Source organism: Sesamum indicum, linkage group LG3, assembly GCF_000512975.1.
Source record: "Sesamum indicum cultivar Zhongzhi No. 13 linkage group LG3, S_indicum_v1.0, whole genome shotgun sequence".
In the NCBI taxonomy this organism is placed as follows: domain Eukaryota; kingdom Viridiplantae; phylum Streptophyta; class Magnoliopsida; order Lamiales; family Pedaliaceae; genus Sesamum; species Sesamum indicum.
The window spans coordinates 23,588,767-23,601,975 of NC_026147.1; the positions used below are offsets into that span (position 1 = coordinate 23,588,767).

The 13,209-nt window shown below is 35.6% G+C and overlaps 3 protein-coding genes across 3 annotated transcripts; 1 reads left to right on the plus strand and 2 right to left on the minus strand.

The window, feature by feature from the left end:
- LOC105159335 (cytokinin riboside 5'-monophosphate phosphoribohydrolase LOG1-like) lies at positions 702-3,355 on the plus strand. Its single transcript, XM_011076364.2, has 7 exons — positions 702-993; positions 1,497-1,594; positions 1,861-1,891; positions 2,180-2,279; positions 2,503-2,573; positions 2,662-2,805; positions 3,005-3,355. The coding sequence occupies exons 1-7, from the start codon at positions 865-867 to the stop codon at positions 3,101-3,103; spliced, it is 672 nt and encodes a 223-aa protein (XP_011074666.1). The 5' UTR covers positions 702-864; the 3' UTR covers positions 3,104-3,355.
- Positions 4,760-8,969, minus strand: LOC105159336 (endoglucanase 10). Its single transcript, XM_011076365.2, has 6 exons — positions 8,317-8,969; positions 7,662-7,945; positions 6,714-7,151; positions 6,264-6,405; positions 5,432-5,598; positions 4,760-5,354 (listed from the first exon to the last, which is right to left on the minus strand). The coding sequence occupies exons 1-6, from the start codon at positions 8,528-8,530 to the stop codon at positions 5,022-5,024; spliced, it is 1,578 nt and encodes a 525-aa protein (XP_011074667.1). The 5' UTR covers positions 8,531-8,969; the 3' UTR covers positions 4,760-5,021.
- Positions 10,624-13,195, minus strand: LOC105159337 (probable diphthine methyl ester synthase). Its single transcript, XM_011076366.2, has 6 exons — positions 12,905-13,195; positions 12,684-12,808; positions 12,049-12,278; positions 11,849-11,888; positions 11,622-11,713; positions 10,624-11,092 (listed from the first exon to the last, which is right to left on the minus strand). Exons 1-6 carry the CDS (start codon positions 13,052-13,054, stop codon positions 10,890-10,892), a joined length of 840 nt encoding a protein of 279 aa, XP_011074668.1. The 5' UTR covers positions 13,055-13,195; the 3' UTR covers positions 10,624-10,889.

Sequence of the window (13,209 nt, forward strand, 5' to 3'; positions counted from 1 at the left end):
TAGTAATTATTTTTCTTATTTAAATTATATTCGATCGAATTAAATCAATCACATCAATAAATAAAGTGGATGTGGAGGTGAATATGGCAAGGTCCGAGCAGCATTAGTCGCTGCTGTTAGCGGGTGGTCCCACTCCCGCCATCTCTTGGCCCATTACATTATTGCCTAGCTATTCCCATCATAATAATTCATAAATGATGGCTAGCTACGACTGATTAAATTTTAATTTAATTAATAATTAAGCTCATGTTTAGCATTGATTAGCTTGAGAGAGTGACATCTTTTCAGTAATAATCACCATTCTTCAATACAACTCATTCATAATAATTATTGCTTTCACATATTTCAGGAATTAATTCTATCTATATATAGATAAGCAAAATATTTTTATTATTCCACAACTTAATTAAAGTATACTAAAAGACATGGGTCATGTTAATTGCAACCAGAAATTGTATATCTTATGAACAAGAATAAAACCCATAAAAAGAAAAATATGACGTACGTACGCCACACCCAACTGTCCTACCCCTTACCTCCTTCATTTCTGTAGACTTTAGATTGAAAACGACTCCATTTTTTCCCCAAAATTTTAATTTAAACCAAAAATAAAAAAGACAGCAAGTGCCAAGTGTCCAGGTGGGATTGGAAGTCCATGGGCATTTGGATATATAAGGGGGCCAATCACTCACCCATCCCTTCATTCCTTTCTTCACATTTTCCCCTCTCTCTCTCTCTCTCTCTCTATTTCAATTCCCAAACACCATTTTCCCAATCTTTTCACACACAAAATCAGGCAACTAAAAAAGACAAGAATTTAATTTTCTTTCTCTAAGAAAAGGAGAAAAAGGACTAGAGAAATCAATGGAAAACAGCCCGCAGCAGCCGTCCACAAAAGCATCAAGATTCAAGAGGATATGCGTGTTCTGTGGCAGCAGCCCCGGGAAGAATCCCAGTTATCAGCTTGCTGCCATTCAGCTCGGAAAGCAACTGGTAACCCATGTCCTTCTTCTGTAATACTAGACTCACGACTTGATTACGAGGCATAGATTTAGCGTACTCTGCATCTTGGGTACGACTGTCCGTTTAGACATGTAGTAGCATTTGATCACCATCCACAAGGATTGTTATGCTGATTCTTTTACTTGCATGTTTTTTCCTTTAGTACTAAAATAGAGAGGCTTCATCACGGAGGTCATACAGGTTGTACTAAGAAAAATAAAAAAGACAGAGCCAAAGCAAATCGAATCTAAGTCGTCTAATTGAATAATAATATTAATATTAATATCAATTTCTTTTCATTTCCGTTGAGATTAAATTGACATATGATTGGCTACAATTGATTATTGATGGGATCAGCGAGATTAACGTGAAAGTTTTTTTTTTTCTTTTAATTTTTGAGATACTAATTAATTATAATATGGTATTATTTGCGTGTTAATGCAAGAAATGAGGAAATAGATTAATATTAAGTTAAAAGCATTAATGATGGACAGGTTGAGAGGAACATAGACTTGGTTTATGGAGGTGGAAGCATTGGATTGATGGGTCTGGTCTCTCAGGCTGTGTATAATGGTGGCCGCCACGTGTTAGGGTATTTTTACAGTTTTTTTTTTATTTTCATAAAATTTTGTAGAACGAATTGAATTTTTTATTTCAAATTTTATTATATTTTTTATTTTTAAATAATATATATGTTACGTGTATAATTTTTTTAAAAATAAAATAAATAATATTATTTTTATGCATATGACGTGTATATATTAAAAAGAATAGAAAATTCAAATCGTTTTTGAGTATATGTTGTTGTTTTCCCCAACAAATCTTGATTGTGACTGGTACTGACCTTGATTTTTGCAGGGTGATTCCCAGAACTCTAATGCCCAGAGAGGTAATTATATTTGTATCTTTCAATACATAACTAAAACTATGTTAAAAACACGCATATGATTGGCCAGATTCATTGAATTTCAACCACATGATATCATGAAAACTTTGATGTGATCCTTATTTATTACTTGATTGTTATTTTCTGATGTAAGAGTCTACGATAAAAAAAAAAAAAAAAAAAAGCTAAAACATCTAAGTCTTTTACAATTGCATATCAGAACTCGTAACTTATATAATAATATTTTATTGAAGTATGTAAAGTAATTGAGGGTCGAAAATGTAATTTCAGATCACTGGAGAGCCTGTTGGAGAAGTGAGAGCAGTTTCTGGCATGCACCAAAGGAAGGCAGAGATGGCCAGGCAGGCTGATGCATTTATAGCATTGCCTGGTAATTTTAATTTACTAATTTTCACAGAGTCGCGTCCAATTTGATGCTGCTTATGTGGATTTATACTAATATAAACCATAAATTGATAATATCATGTGTGATGTAATGATTGATAACTTATGTGGTTACAAACTCGCGTGAATGAGAGCATCAAATCGGTTAATTAATTGAACCGAATAGTCTTACCATAACAAGTTTGTGGTTAATATTTAAATTTTTACAGGTGGGTACGGTACATTGGAGGAACTGTTAGAGGTCATCACTTGGGCTCAACTTGGAATCCACGACAAACCGGTAATAGAGATTGATCTTTATTTATTGCATGCGAAATAGGGAAGTAAGATAAAGTATTTTAATTATTTTATTTGGGGGTTGTGTACAGGTGGGTTTACTGAATGTAGATGGGTACTACAACTCATTGCTGTCGTTCATCGACAAGGCTGTGGATGAGGGTTTCATTACGCCTTCTGCCCGTCACATTATTGTATCTGCCCAAACTGCCCATGAACTTATGTCCAAGCTTGAGGTACAATATCCACGTCATGCTCTCAGTACACTTCCTCCATTGAGTCTGAATATACCAAACAATGTGAATTATTACATATATATATAAGTACAATACAGATCTCACTGCCTGCTATAATCTATTTTTATTACATTCTATACAGATACATATAGAATAACACCTTTTTTTATATATTTAAGTTATTGTAATTTTATTACAGGAATATGTTCCGGAACACAATGGGGTGGCACCAAAATTGAGTTGGGAGATGGAGCAACAACTTGGGTACACCACAAGATCAGATATTGCTCGTTGCTAGTCTACATTAAACTTTCAAGTATTTAATTAGGCCAAGTAAATACAGACAGGAATTTTATGACACAAGCCGGGCAATGGTACCGTACATAGAAAGCTAATTAATGTTGTCTAGGCAGTAGGCCCCAAGAGATGATATATATAGCTAATATTGATTCAGCTCTGGATTTTAGTTACATAAATTTATGCCTAATCTTCCCTTCATTTTATGTCTATTTTTAGTCCTAATTCAATCTATTTTATTTATTTTGGAACAGTTCATGTTTATTTGACCTAAGTGACAATGATTTATTTCTTTTATTTGTAAATATCTCTTTATTTTTTTTACATTACAACTTCTAGTTACTGAAATATGTGCTCGCTATTTCTTATCGTACAACTTTTAGTTTGTAGCTTAATGACATCATTTGGATAGTTTTTTTCGTGTTGCGTCTTATATTATGTCTAATATTAATATATTTAATCTTGTTGTTAAACACATAAAATAATATATGTAAATGTAATATAAAATATACTAAGATCTGTAATAATAAAAAAAAATTGAAGCCAACTGCGACAAGTATGAATTGATGATGAAGATAAAGAAAGCCCCACTTAGGAAGTGGTCTACCCATACACAAACTCCAACGGCTATCCATCCACCAACATTACAAGCTTTTCCAGGTTCCAATTTGATTGAGTATGTTGCAGTTTGTGCCTTCCACTTGTTCCAAAATGCATGTTCCTATCCTAACATCAAACCTCCATTCTTGTACATAAATTCACGTGCTTAGTGTGATAATCAAGTACACCTACGAATATGATTCCGACACGTGTTACACAAACATGTCATGAGTTGATTCGTTTTAATATCCACAACATGTGTTTCATTAAAAAGATTAGAGTTTCGAGTTCAGATTAATTACAATTGTCTTTTGTATAATGAATTTGATGGGATTTAATTGTATACAAAAAATTAAGAAATTATATCTTTTTTGTCTTTTATTACAATTATTCAAATATTGAAATATAATATGAATTTTTTGTAATAGAAAATTGAGCAAGTCCACTTTGTTTTAAGTAAACTGGAAGGCAAGTAAAGTGTGGGGAAATGGATAAGAACAAAAGAGCAATGATAATTGATAGTGCGCATGTCCACACTCCATTTTGCTTAGTAGAAAGGTGAGTACATGAGGAACTCCCAAATCGAATAAAGACATGTTAAACTTTCCTTTGCACATTGTACAATTCTGTTCAAACTTTCCTTTTGCAGTTCATCATACGACATTAGTGTTATAATGTCCCTACCTTCGTGTCACAAAGTACATCAGAGTGGAGAAATTTTAATCCCAATTGAATTTGGTCACATTGAAATTGATTATACGACAAATATAGTATATTTATTGTATGATTGATATAAATTTAAAAAAAAAATTAATCAATCACATAACAAGTATAAATAAACTTGATGTAGGTAAAAAACAACTTCCATCAAAGAAATAAAGAAGCACTTAAACATTCAACTCTCAAGTGTCAAACTCTTACTAGCTCAGCCTATAAGAATGGATCATGTCTAATTGAACGGTTGTCTGTTGAACTTCCTTCATTGATGTGAGAACTGCACTTACCAATGATCAAAGTCGAAACTACCCGTTTCTGGGTAATTATGTGATGGTGATCATAGTCGAACTCATCTCACACTTTTTATAGCCACAAATAAAAAACCTTAAACATACTCAACTTCGGATCCATTTAACATGTTTAGAAGCAGACCGCATTACAGTTACAAAATTTACACTCAAGACATTGATATACATGAAATACTGGCGCTGTTAGCAGCTCAGACCTATGAACTAGCAAAATATAAAACAAAAGGTCGTCACCCATTAGCTAAACATAGTTACTAGGGAATGAATAGGTTGTGAACGAATATTACTTATTACTTATGTGAAAGATTGAACGACGGATGATGTGGTCACCAAGCTAGAAAGGAGCCCAACAATGACTGCACTGTTGTACGTGCTTGGCTCAGTTTGCATCGAGTTGTTTCTTGAATCCACGAATGACTCGTTGAGAAACGGTCCGCCTACAAGTGCTCCCATTGCAATATTGGGATTTGGCTTATCTGACTTCAGCCACTGGAAACCATCTTTGCAGCCTGTGGTTGCGTCGGCTGGGATTGAAGCTCCTCTGTGATGAACGTATTGCGGGTACTTATCCCCGTAGCCCACAAGATAACTCATCTTCATAGGGTTGTCACCCAAGACATAATCCGCCTAAGAATAAGGCATAAGATGCATTAATAAACTACATAATGTTTATAATGGAAACATGATGCAAAGATAGCAAGTACCTGTGACATGGCGAATTTCCGGAGATCGGAGGGCCTAAAATAATGTCCATCACAGGATATCTTTGCAGTTCGAGAAGTAAGCATGTAATCGCTGTAAATGACTGCTAAAAGCGCCGATGCCACAGGATGCTGCAATGCGTTCCATTGACTTACCCAAACTAAACCACCTGCATATATAAGTCGAATTTCTTCAGCAAAACTTTCGGCTAAGCTGCGGTGGAGAATCTAACTTAATATGATGGAAATCAACTTCACAACTGTAGATAGTATTAATCGCCAATTGATTGGAGATAAAATATGCCGATTGGAACTTTCCAGTCAAATACTTGTAAAAAACATGCAAAATGACTCAGTCATCTACTCTGAGGAAATCTCATGTATAGAAACTAGAATTTTCCAATTTCCTGAAGTTCTTATGGACTAACAAATCTAGACACATACAACAACATATGGCCCTCGCAATAGTTATCTGGCCAGCCACTCACAGAAGCTCCAAGTGCAGAGTTCAAACAAATAAAAGGACCGGTTGCCATTTTCACAATTATTTTGTCTTTTCCATAGAGTCAAGTTGGGTTACAACCATGATAAACAAGCCACTATGTGTCTCCATATAATGGCTGTTTTGAGAAGCTTCTATATGTCAGGAGACACTCTAGTTTCTATGAGCTCAAGCCTTATAAAAACATTAGAAGTAAAAAATTTTGTTCCGATGTAATGACATTGCAGATGACCAATATGACAAGATGGAGGAAATTAAAATTAACATCATACGATATATACATATATATATATATTTAAGATTCAAAGTAAAAAGCAAGCGTTGGAAGATTACTATCGGTTCTGCTGGAGGTGGCAGTTGGAGATTTGGGTAAAAGACCACACATGACAGCCTCTGCTGAATCTCTATACTTCTGGAGAATATTCGAATTTGATACGTCTTTTGGCCCAAAGAAGCTAACCCTAGACAGCAGAACCTGCATCGAGGCACTCGGTCACTTTCTTATTGATGAGCTCACCCACTTGATTTTATTTCAAGAAAGTGTTTACCATTAAGTCCACATACCTCTAATTGGTAACAAAATAACCAAACACATTAACATGACAAGATGTCAATGTATATTAATCCACATCACAGATGGAATGTAGATAACATATTCATTCAATAAACCAAAGGAAGAAACGAGCTGCTTTAACGTCATAGTTCTAAATAAGTCAACAGCCAAGAACAATGTTTTCCCAAAGGGTTGAAAAATATGCAGTTTCCTGAAAGAATAAAGCATACCTGAGCTCCAGCTAGCTTGTTATCCCAGCTAAACCATGTTGGACTGCCCCAATTAGCAAAGTCTTCGCCGTTTTTTCCAGTCACATATTGGAAGTACGACCGATCTCCTGTTGCATGGTAGAGCCAGCTAGCTGCCCACAAGAGCTCATCACCATAGCCAGTAGAATTATAGAAAGTTGCAACTTCAGGAATACTGATGCTATAAGATCCTCTATATTTGTCCGCAAAAGTAAATAATTGTTTAGCATGCTTCAGAAGTAAAGTTGAATATGCAGAATCAGTGCTCCGAAAGACCAGTGATGCTGAAGCTAGAGCTGCAGCTGTTTCAGCAGCAACATCAGTTCCTGGGACAGAGGCGTTCACCTGTGTGAGAGGCCGGTCCTCTGTCATGTCCTCAGGCCTGTCCCAACAACCGTGGTCTACTTTAGGACTGCCTACCTGTCAAACATTTGACATGGAGGAAGAGCACTAGTTAGACATCTTTCTGTCTACTATATTTGAAGAGTTCACAAAAATCAAGTTCTCCAAAAAATGGTGAAAAAATAAAGATCCCGCTGCATGCTTCTGAATTTCATTCTTACGTTGAACTAGAGAAAAATAGAGAAGAATAGTTTTCTTAAGTGTTCTGTCTTCTGTGCTTAAACTACATGGAGAAGAATAGTTTTCATCCTACATAGGTGCTCACGAATATGACCGACTAAAAGAGATTTCGTCAATTATGTCAATCAGTTTCCTTCGGACGCACAAAATCTAAGGAAAAGATATGATGTGAGAGAATGCTATAAAATTTGCTCTAGTATCTAAAAACATGTAAACAAGATCGTTACTCTCACAAGAAATTTCCTGATCTATTGGCATAAATCATTAGATTACATAGGCAATAATTGGCAACTCTGAAATGTATATAAACAAATAAAGGCCTGAAAAAGGCACAAGAATGGGATTTACCTGAATGTATAGGACATTATCAGTAGGATGAGCGTTAACGAGGTAGTCCGTGATCCACTTAAGCGAGTCTTGAGCAGGTTCCAATTGATTCACAACCTTCATTTGATCCCCATACTCAAGGATGGTCCAAGACAACACTGTGGCAGTGAAAGCCATAGGAAATCCAAACTTCATATGATCCCCAGCATCATACATTCCCTTGGAAAGATCTACTTGCGCTTCACTCCCATCTTTCAAACCAGAATCCCCTCTCCAAGGTATGTTATTATTCTCCAGCTTCCCAGCTGCAATATTGAAGAAGAGTTCCCCCGTCAATCAAAAATCTCTCAGAATTGAACAAAACATTCTATTTACTATACCTGGATCATATTTTCTTCGGCAAATAAATCAACATAATCTCAATCATGTTACAGTCTTTTCAAGCAAAATATCACTAGCATAGGCATATCAACTACTAATCTGAATCAAAATCGAAAATGATGCACGAGGGAACACCCATTATTCCAGGAAGCAATTCAAGAACGCATCAATCTAGAACTTACAAACAAAACAGGGCACCACAAAATCACTAAGTACAGATCTAATAACACACATTTGAAGCAAAAGAGCAACAATAAAAGGAAAAAGGAGAAAAGAAAGAAAGAGACAAACGCACATTTCTGTATGTCTAAAAACTGCATTGCAACTTTGAGAGCATCAGCATATTTCTTTGTGACGGCGCCGGGTGGCCCCGGAACAGGCGCTGCTCCTGGCTCCGACTTGTGCTGCTTCTGCCTCACAGCGTAGAAAATTGCAAAGGCGATCGCAGCCAAAACTATTAACACCAAGAACCAACCACACCACCCTCTTGACCCCCTCTTCTCCTCCATTATTCTCAACGAACAAACAAGAAGATCAGTTCCCTCGTCACAAGAACTGGGAAATGACGGTCTTTTTGTAGTGGCTGGATCTGAACGTGCGAAGACTAAATATTTTTTCTGCAACCAAGTTCTTGAAAATTCTATGAATTCAGGAAAATACTCAAGCCTTCAAATAGAAGAAAATGCAATGCTCCGCACTGCCAGAGGAAAACAAATGCTGGGTTTTGACTCAAAGAATCTTTCAGAGAGATTTAGTGGAAAAAGATGGAATCTTGTGAAGGTTAATAACCTAAGAGGGAAAAGAAATCTTAGGGGGGTTTAGATACAATGTGGGTGGTTTAATGGAGTTGAGAGTGTCAGAAAAATAAGAAAAACACACAGGATTCAGCAGAGCAGAGCACCGACAGGTGTTAACGATGCATTCATTTTCTTCCATCGTCGCTTAGATGGGGGTGATTATGTAATTATATATATTGGTTAGGTACTTAAGGGTCCAATTGGGGCATTACCGGCAGAAGGTGACGACGCACCTAACTACACCTCCAAACCCACACTCCGCACCGCCACATGACCTTAGATCTCCACAGGACAGGTCCTTTGATTGGGTCGTGAGGCACACGCAATAGAGAAGAAACTGCAACACTGAGCCCAACACCTTTGGTATCTTTTACCAGCCATGGCATGAAGTAATGACTATGGTCATGATGCATACATAGATGGCCATTGCCTGGGCACCATTGCTCATTCCATTTTTATATATGCATAACATGTAAATATACCGTCTTATAAAAAAGAAAAACTCATTCAAATACACCTAATTTAGATTACGAAATTGAAATTCATAATCATACTTATGATGTTATGATTTCGAATGTCGTGATATGATAATATTTCTTTTAACAATGATTATTAATTAATTATAAATACGTGATATTAATAATTAGTATATTAATTGTTAAAAGTTGGTATTCTCCATATAATTGTGAACGGATCGCTAAAAAAATTACAAATATAAGAAAGATCCTTCATATTTAATTCAATGAGAAAAATTAATTCTGTAATAAATATAAATACATCAAACATGTAAATAGCTTGATTTTCAACTTGGGAAATTCAATTTATATTAGAATTCGGAGATTTGTGCAAGAAACAACATTGAATTTTGAATTTAACCGAATAATAATTGAACCACTGAGGTTTCGTCTATAATTTATAATGTCATAAAGAAAATATGTGATATAGATACAAGTGACAAGTTTGATAGCGCTGAATTAATTTTTTGTAATTTTAAAATACTCTTTAATTGATAAGATAATTAAATTATTTAACTTTTCAAATTTTACACTAATTTAACTATTTAATATATTTATTATACTTGATTTTATTTATAATATATTTTAAATCGCGAAACATGATTTATTATATATACATAAAAATAATATGACATAATTTATTTAAAATGGTAGCTTGTCCCCCCCTTCCCCTTTTTTAATGTCATTTTTAATTTTTGGGTGAATGGTCGGGCTTGGGTGTCAAAACAGCAGCAAACAAGTAGGACAAGGAGACTGCACCACTTTGTTTGTTGAGAAAGCCCCATTTGGTATTTGGCTGTTGCATTTGCATGTACTGGAAAGTTATAAATACTATTTTCCAATAGGTAGGTTCCATCTTTTCAATTATTATGTTGGTACAAGGTAGCTTTAGCTTCTTCATTACATCCTCTATAATAACCCAATCAATCAACAACTTTAGCAATTTAACTATTATCTTATAAATATATCAACTTTACGATTACCAAAATTTTGATTTTGGAGTTAGTGAGATGTTGTCCGGGTGGTAAGAATGTTTTGAGGTGGGGTATATCATATGAGAATCGTATCAAAACCTCCTTATGGAATATTTAAAATTTTCATACAAACTTTGGGTTTGTTCTATTAATTTAAGGTCTTATGACCGCTCCGGTGCATCAATAACCCTTATACATATGAACTTACTGTATCGTTCAATTATTTTGATGTTTATGGTTCTCGTAAATTCGTACAATTGAAAAAAAATTTATAAATAATATCGCTCCATGCAGCAGCTATAACTTTTTGCTCGCCTAATGTTAATCACCTGATGCAGGTTCTCAAATAAACATCACAAAAAGGGTACAAAAAATCCTACTGATCATCAATGGGGAGAACAATCAACAATCCTCCTTTGATCATTAAAATTCTACACTAAATGGTACATACCCTCTGAATAGCGGGCAGCAGAAATCCATATCCAGAGTCTAATTGTCCAAAATGTGTAAGATACTAGAAGAGTGAAATCCTATGTAAACAAAACGTATTGTAGAAGTATCCTCGTATGTAAGCAACAAATATTAAGTTTGTTTTGAAGTGTTGTCGACTGTATAAAACTCCAACATTTCTTCTTCGAGAGGGTGAGTGTCACCTACTATGACGAGGCAATGTAAAGGAGGGCCAAAGTCTAGTGTCAAAAGTTGTTTCATGGAGCCTGCGATTATCACTTGATCTTCACAACCTACTCGGGCCAGACCAACACAAGTAGTGTCTTCGTTATATACTGCAATTTGAAATGAAGCAACGATCAGCTTTCCAAGATTGTTAATATATCTGGAAGTAGTTTTCACTGATAGAGTGACCTGCTTGTTTCCGTCACAGTTGTGAAACCATTACTTTATTGAAGGGCTTATGAAACTTTAATTCATCACCTCTGTGACGACAGCGTCTAATTTGAGCTACTGTGCCCAATTCCCTGTTACATAGGAAAACCTAAAGGAGAATTTCAGCCGAACCAGAACTTGCTATTGCTCATTTTTCACCCAAGGCCCTTAAGTTACACTTTTGTTAACTTAGTGACCTCATTAGAGAACAAAGTCTCAATCCATATAGTTTGACAACCTTGAGCAGTAACTTCTGCAGTTGGGCAACTATGAATCTCTGGAAAAGTTAATTAAAACGTATCTTTTTGCTACTGGAAAAACTGGAGTGCTATAGTTCTACTCATTCCATAAATAGGAACAAGATAACTCCACAACAAGCTGGCTATTTCATCATACTGCAAATTCAATTTTGAGCCTTTATGAAGATACCTGATTCTTTGTGATTTTGCTCCACCTCCAAGAGCTGCTCAATTGCAGTATTTATTGTCATAAACTTTGGTGGCTCATACACTTTTTTCCCTCTGAAACATCATGAGGGGAAGATATGAACACCAGTCCAACTAGTAATATACCAAATACAAATGCAGCAATTTGAAAGAATATAGAAACAAACGACATCTTCTAATAGGATGGCTAGGATTGATCTCATCTCTAACCTGCATAAGGACTCTAGTGAAGGTTCCTTTACTCGTATATCTGCAAATATCAAGTTGGAGATTTACAGACAGAAGAATATTTCAGGATAATTATTTGACAATATCTTGCAAGATCAAAATGATTTGTTCATGGAAACTCAGTTGTAGAGACATCTGCAATGTACACTCAGAATAAAACCAGCAAGAAAAAAACCATTTACCTAAAAGGCAGAGAGTGTGCAATCCAAGTGTTCTGTTCCTTTTAATCTTTTCGTAGAAACTATCAGGTCTCCAAGTGTCAGTGAAGAATGGTATGGAAACAGTCTCTCCATAGCGGTAGAGCTGCAGTCCACAAACTCCAATTGCATTCATCACTGATGCATTATGCACCACTTTAACGGCCACGCCGAGCTTCTTTGCTCGGACAACAAGATCCGAGTGTGTTGTTGCTCTGCATCCATTGTCATAACAGTAAGTCCAAGCAAAAACAGCCTCATAAACCCAAACGCCAACTTCATCTAAACAATGACAATCAACAAAATACAATTAAAATAACCATGAACCAAAATGTTTTCTATCTTCAGAGTGCAAATAAGAGATCGTCTACTCTTTTGGATGAGAAAAAATGATGCTAGAACTGAAACAGAAATCACATAATCTCTAAAACTAGTTTTGAAAAAAAAAAAAAAAAAAAGCTTATTCTTTGAAAGAACCCATTGTTCATTGTAAAACAATCATCCAGAAAAAGGTTTGTGCAATAGAAGTATCTCATATGGGATTGACAAAACATCAACTTTATGAAACCTAAGTATAGGGAAACAAACAGAGATGTAAAAATCAAAGGGGAAGGAATTACCCAAAAGGGTCTCCAACGACCAAAAACGCCACGTCAGAAACTTGAGCTTCTAACAGCATATCATCTGCTTTTTCCTCTACCATTTCCCTATCCGCAACAATAATTGGCTTCTCATAAACCTTTTCCTGCCAATATTCGTAAAGATGCAAACTTTATTGCACAAACACTGAGTTAAAACTGACCCCAAAACTTGAAAAGAGAAGGAAAGAAATGCGACCCACTAGTTTGGAGAGGCCATCGGTAGTGAGGCCAAAGGAGAGTAGAGAAGTGTAGGCCTCCATGTACACTTTGCTGCATTTCTTGATTGCTTCAAGCCCTCTCAATGTGATGTCTTTCTCATCTCCTAACCCTAATCCTATTACATACAACATTTTCTTTTTCCGATTTTTGTTATATCAGTGTGATTGTGAAGGTTTCTGAAACGACTTCCCTTGAATTTGCAGTGACGAAGAGCAGGAAGACAAAGGCTTAAAGCCCTAGAAAACCCCTTGTTTCAAATTAGTTTTCTTACTGGAAGCGATTGAAG

Bases quoted from the DNA above. Each gene is read 5' to 3' on its own strand.
- LOC105159335 (XM_011076364.2), top strand. From the start codon at position 865: ATGGAAAACAGCCCGCAGCAGCCGTCCACAAAAGCATCAAGATTCAAG. The intron at 1,892-2,179 runs GTAATTATATTT...ATGTAATTTCAG, and splicing joins GAACTCTAATGCCCAGAGAG to ATCACTGGAGAGCCTGTTGG. The intron at 2,574-2,661 runs GTAATAGAGATT...GGTTGTGTACAG, and splicing joins TTGGAATCCACGACAAACCG to GTGGGTTTACTGAATGTAGA.
- LOC105159337 (XM_011076366.2), bottom strand. From the start codon at position 13,054: ATGTTGTATGTAATAGGATTAGGGTTAGGAGATGAGAAAGACATCACA. The intron at 11,889-12,048 runs GTAAATGGTTTT...TGATATTTGCAG, and splicing joins GCACACTCTCTGCCTTTTAG to ATATACGAGTAAAGGAACCT. The intron at 11,714-11,848 runs GTTAGAGATGAG...ATGATGTTTCAG, and splicing joins TCACTAGAGTCCTTATGCAG to AGGGAAAAAAGTGTATGAGC.
- LOC105159336 (XM_011076365.2), bottom strand. From the start codon at position 8,530: ATGGAGGAGAAGAGGGGGTCAAGAGGGTGGTGTGGTTGGTTCTTGGTG. The intron at 5,599-6,263 runs GTAATCTTCCAA...TTATATATGCAG, and splicing joins CACCTCCAGCAGAACCGATA to GTGGTTTAGTTTGGGTAAGT. The intron at 5,355-5,431 runs GTACTTGCTATC...CCTTATTCTTAG, and splicing joins GGAAATTCGCCATGTCACAG to GCGGATTATGTCTTGGGTGA.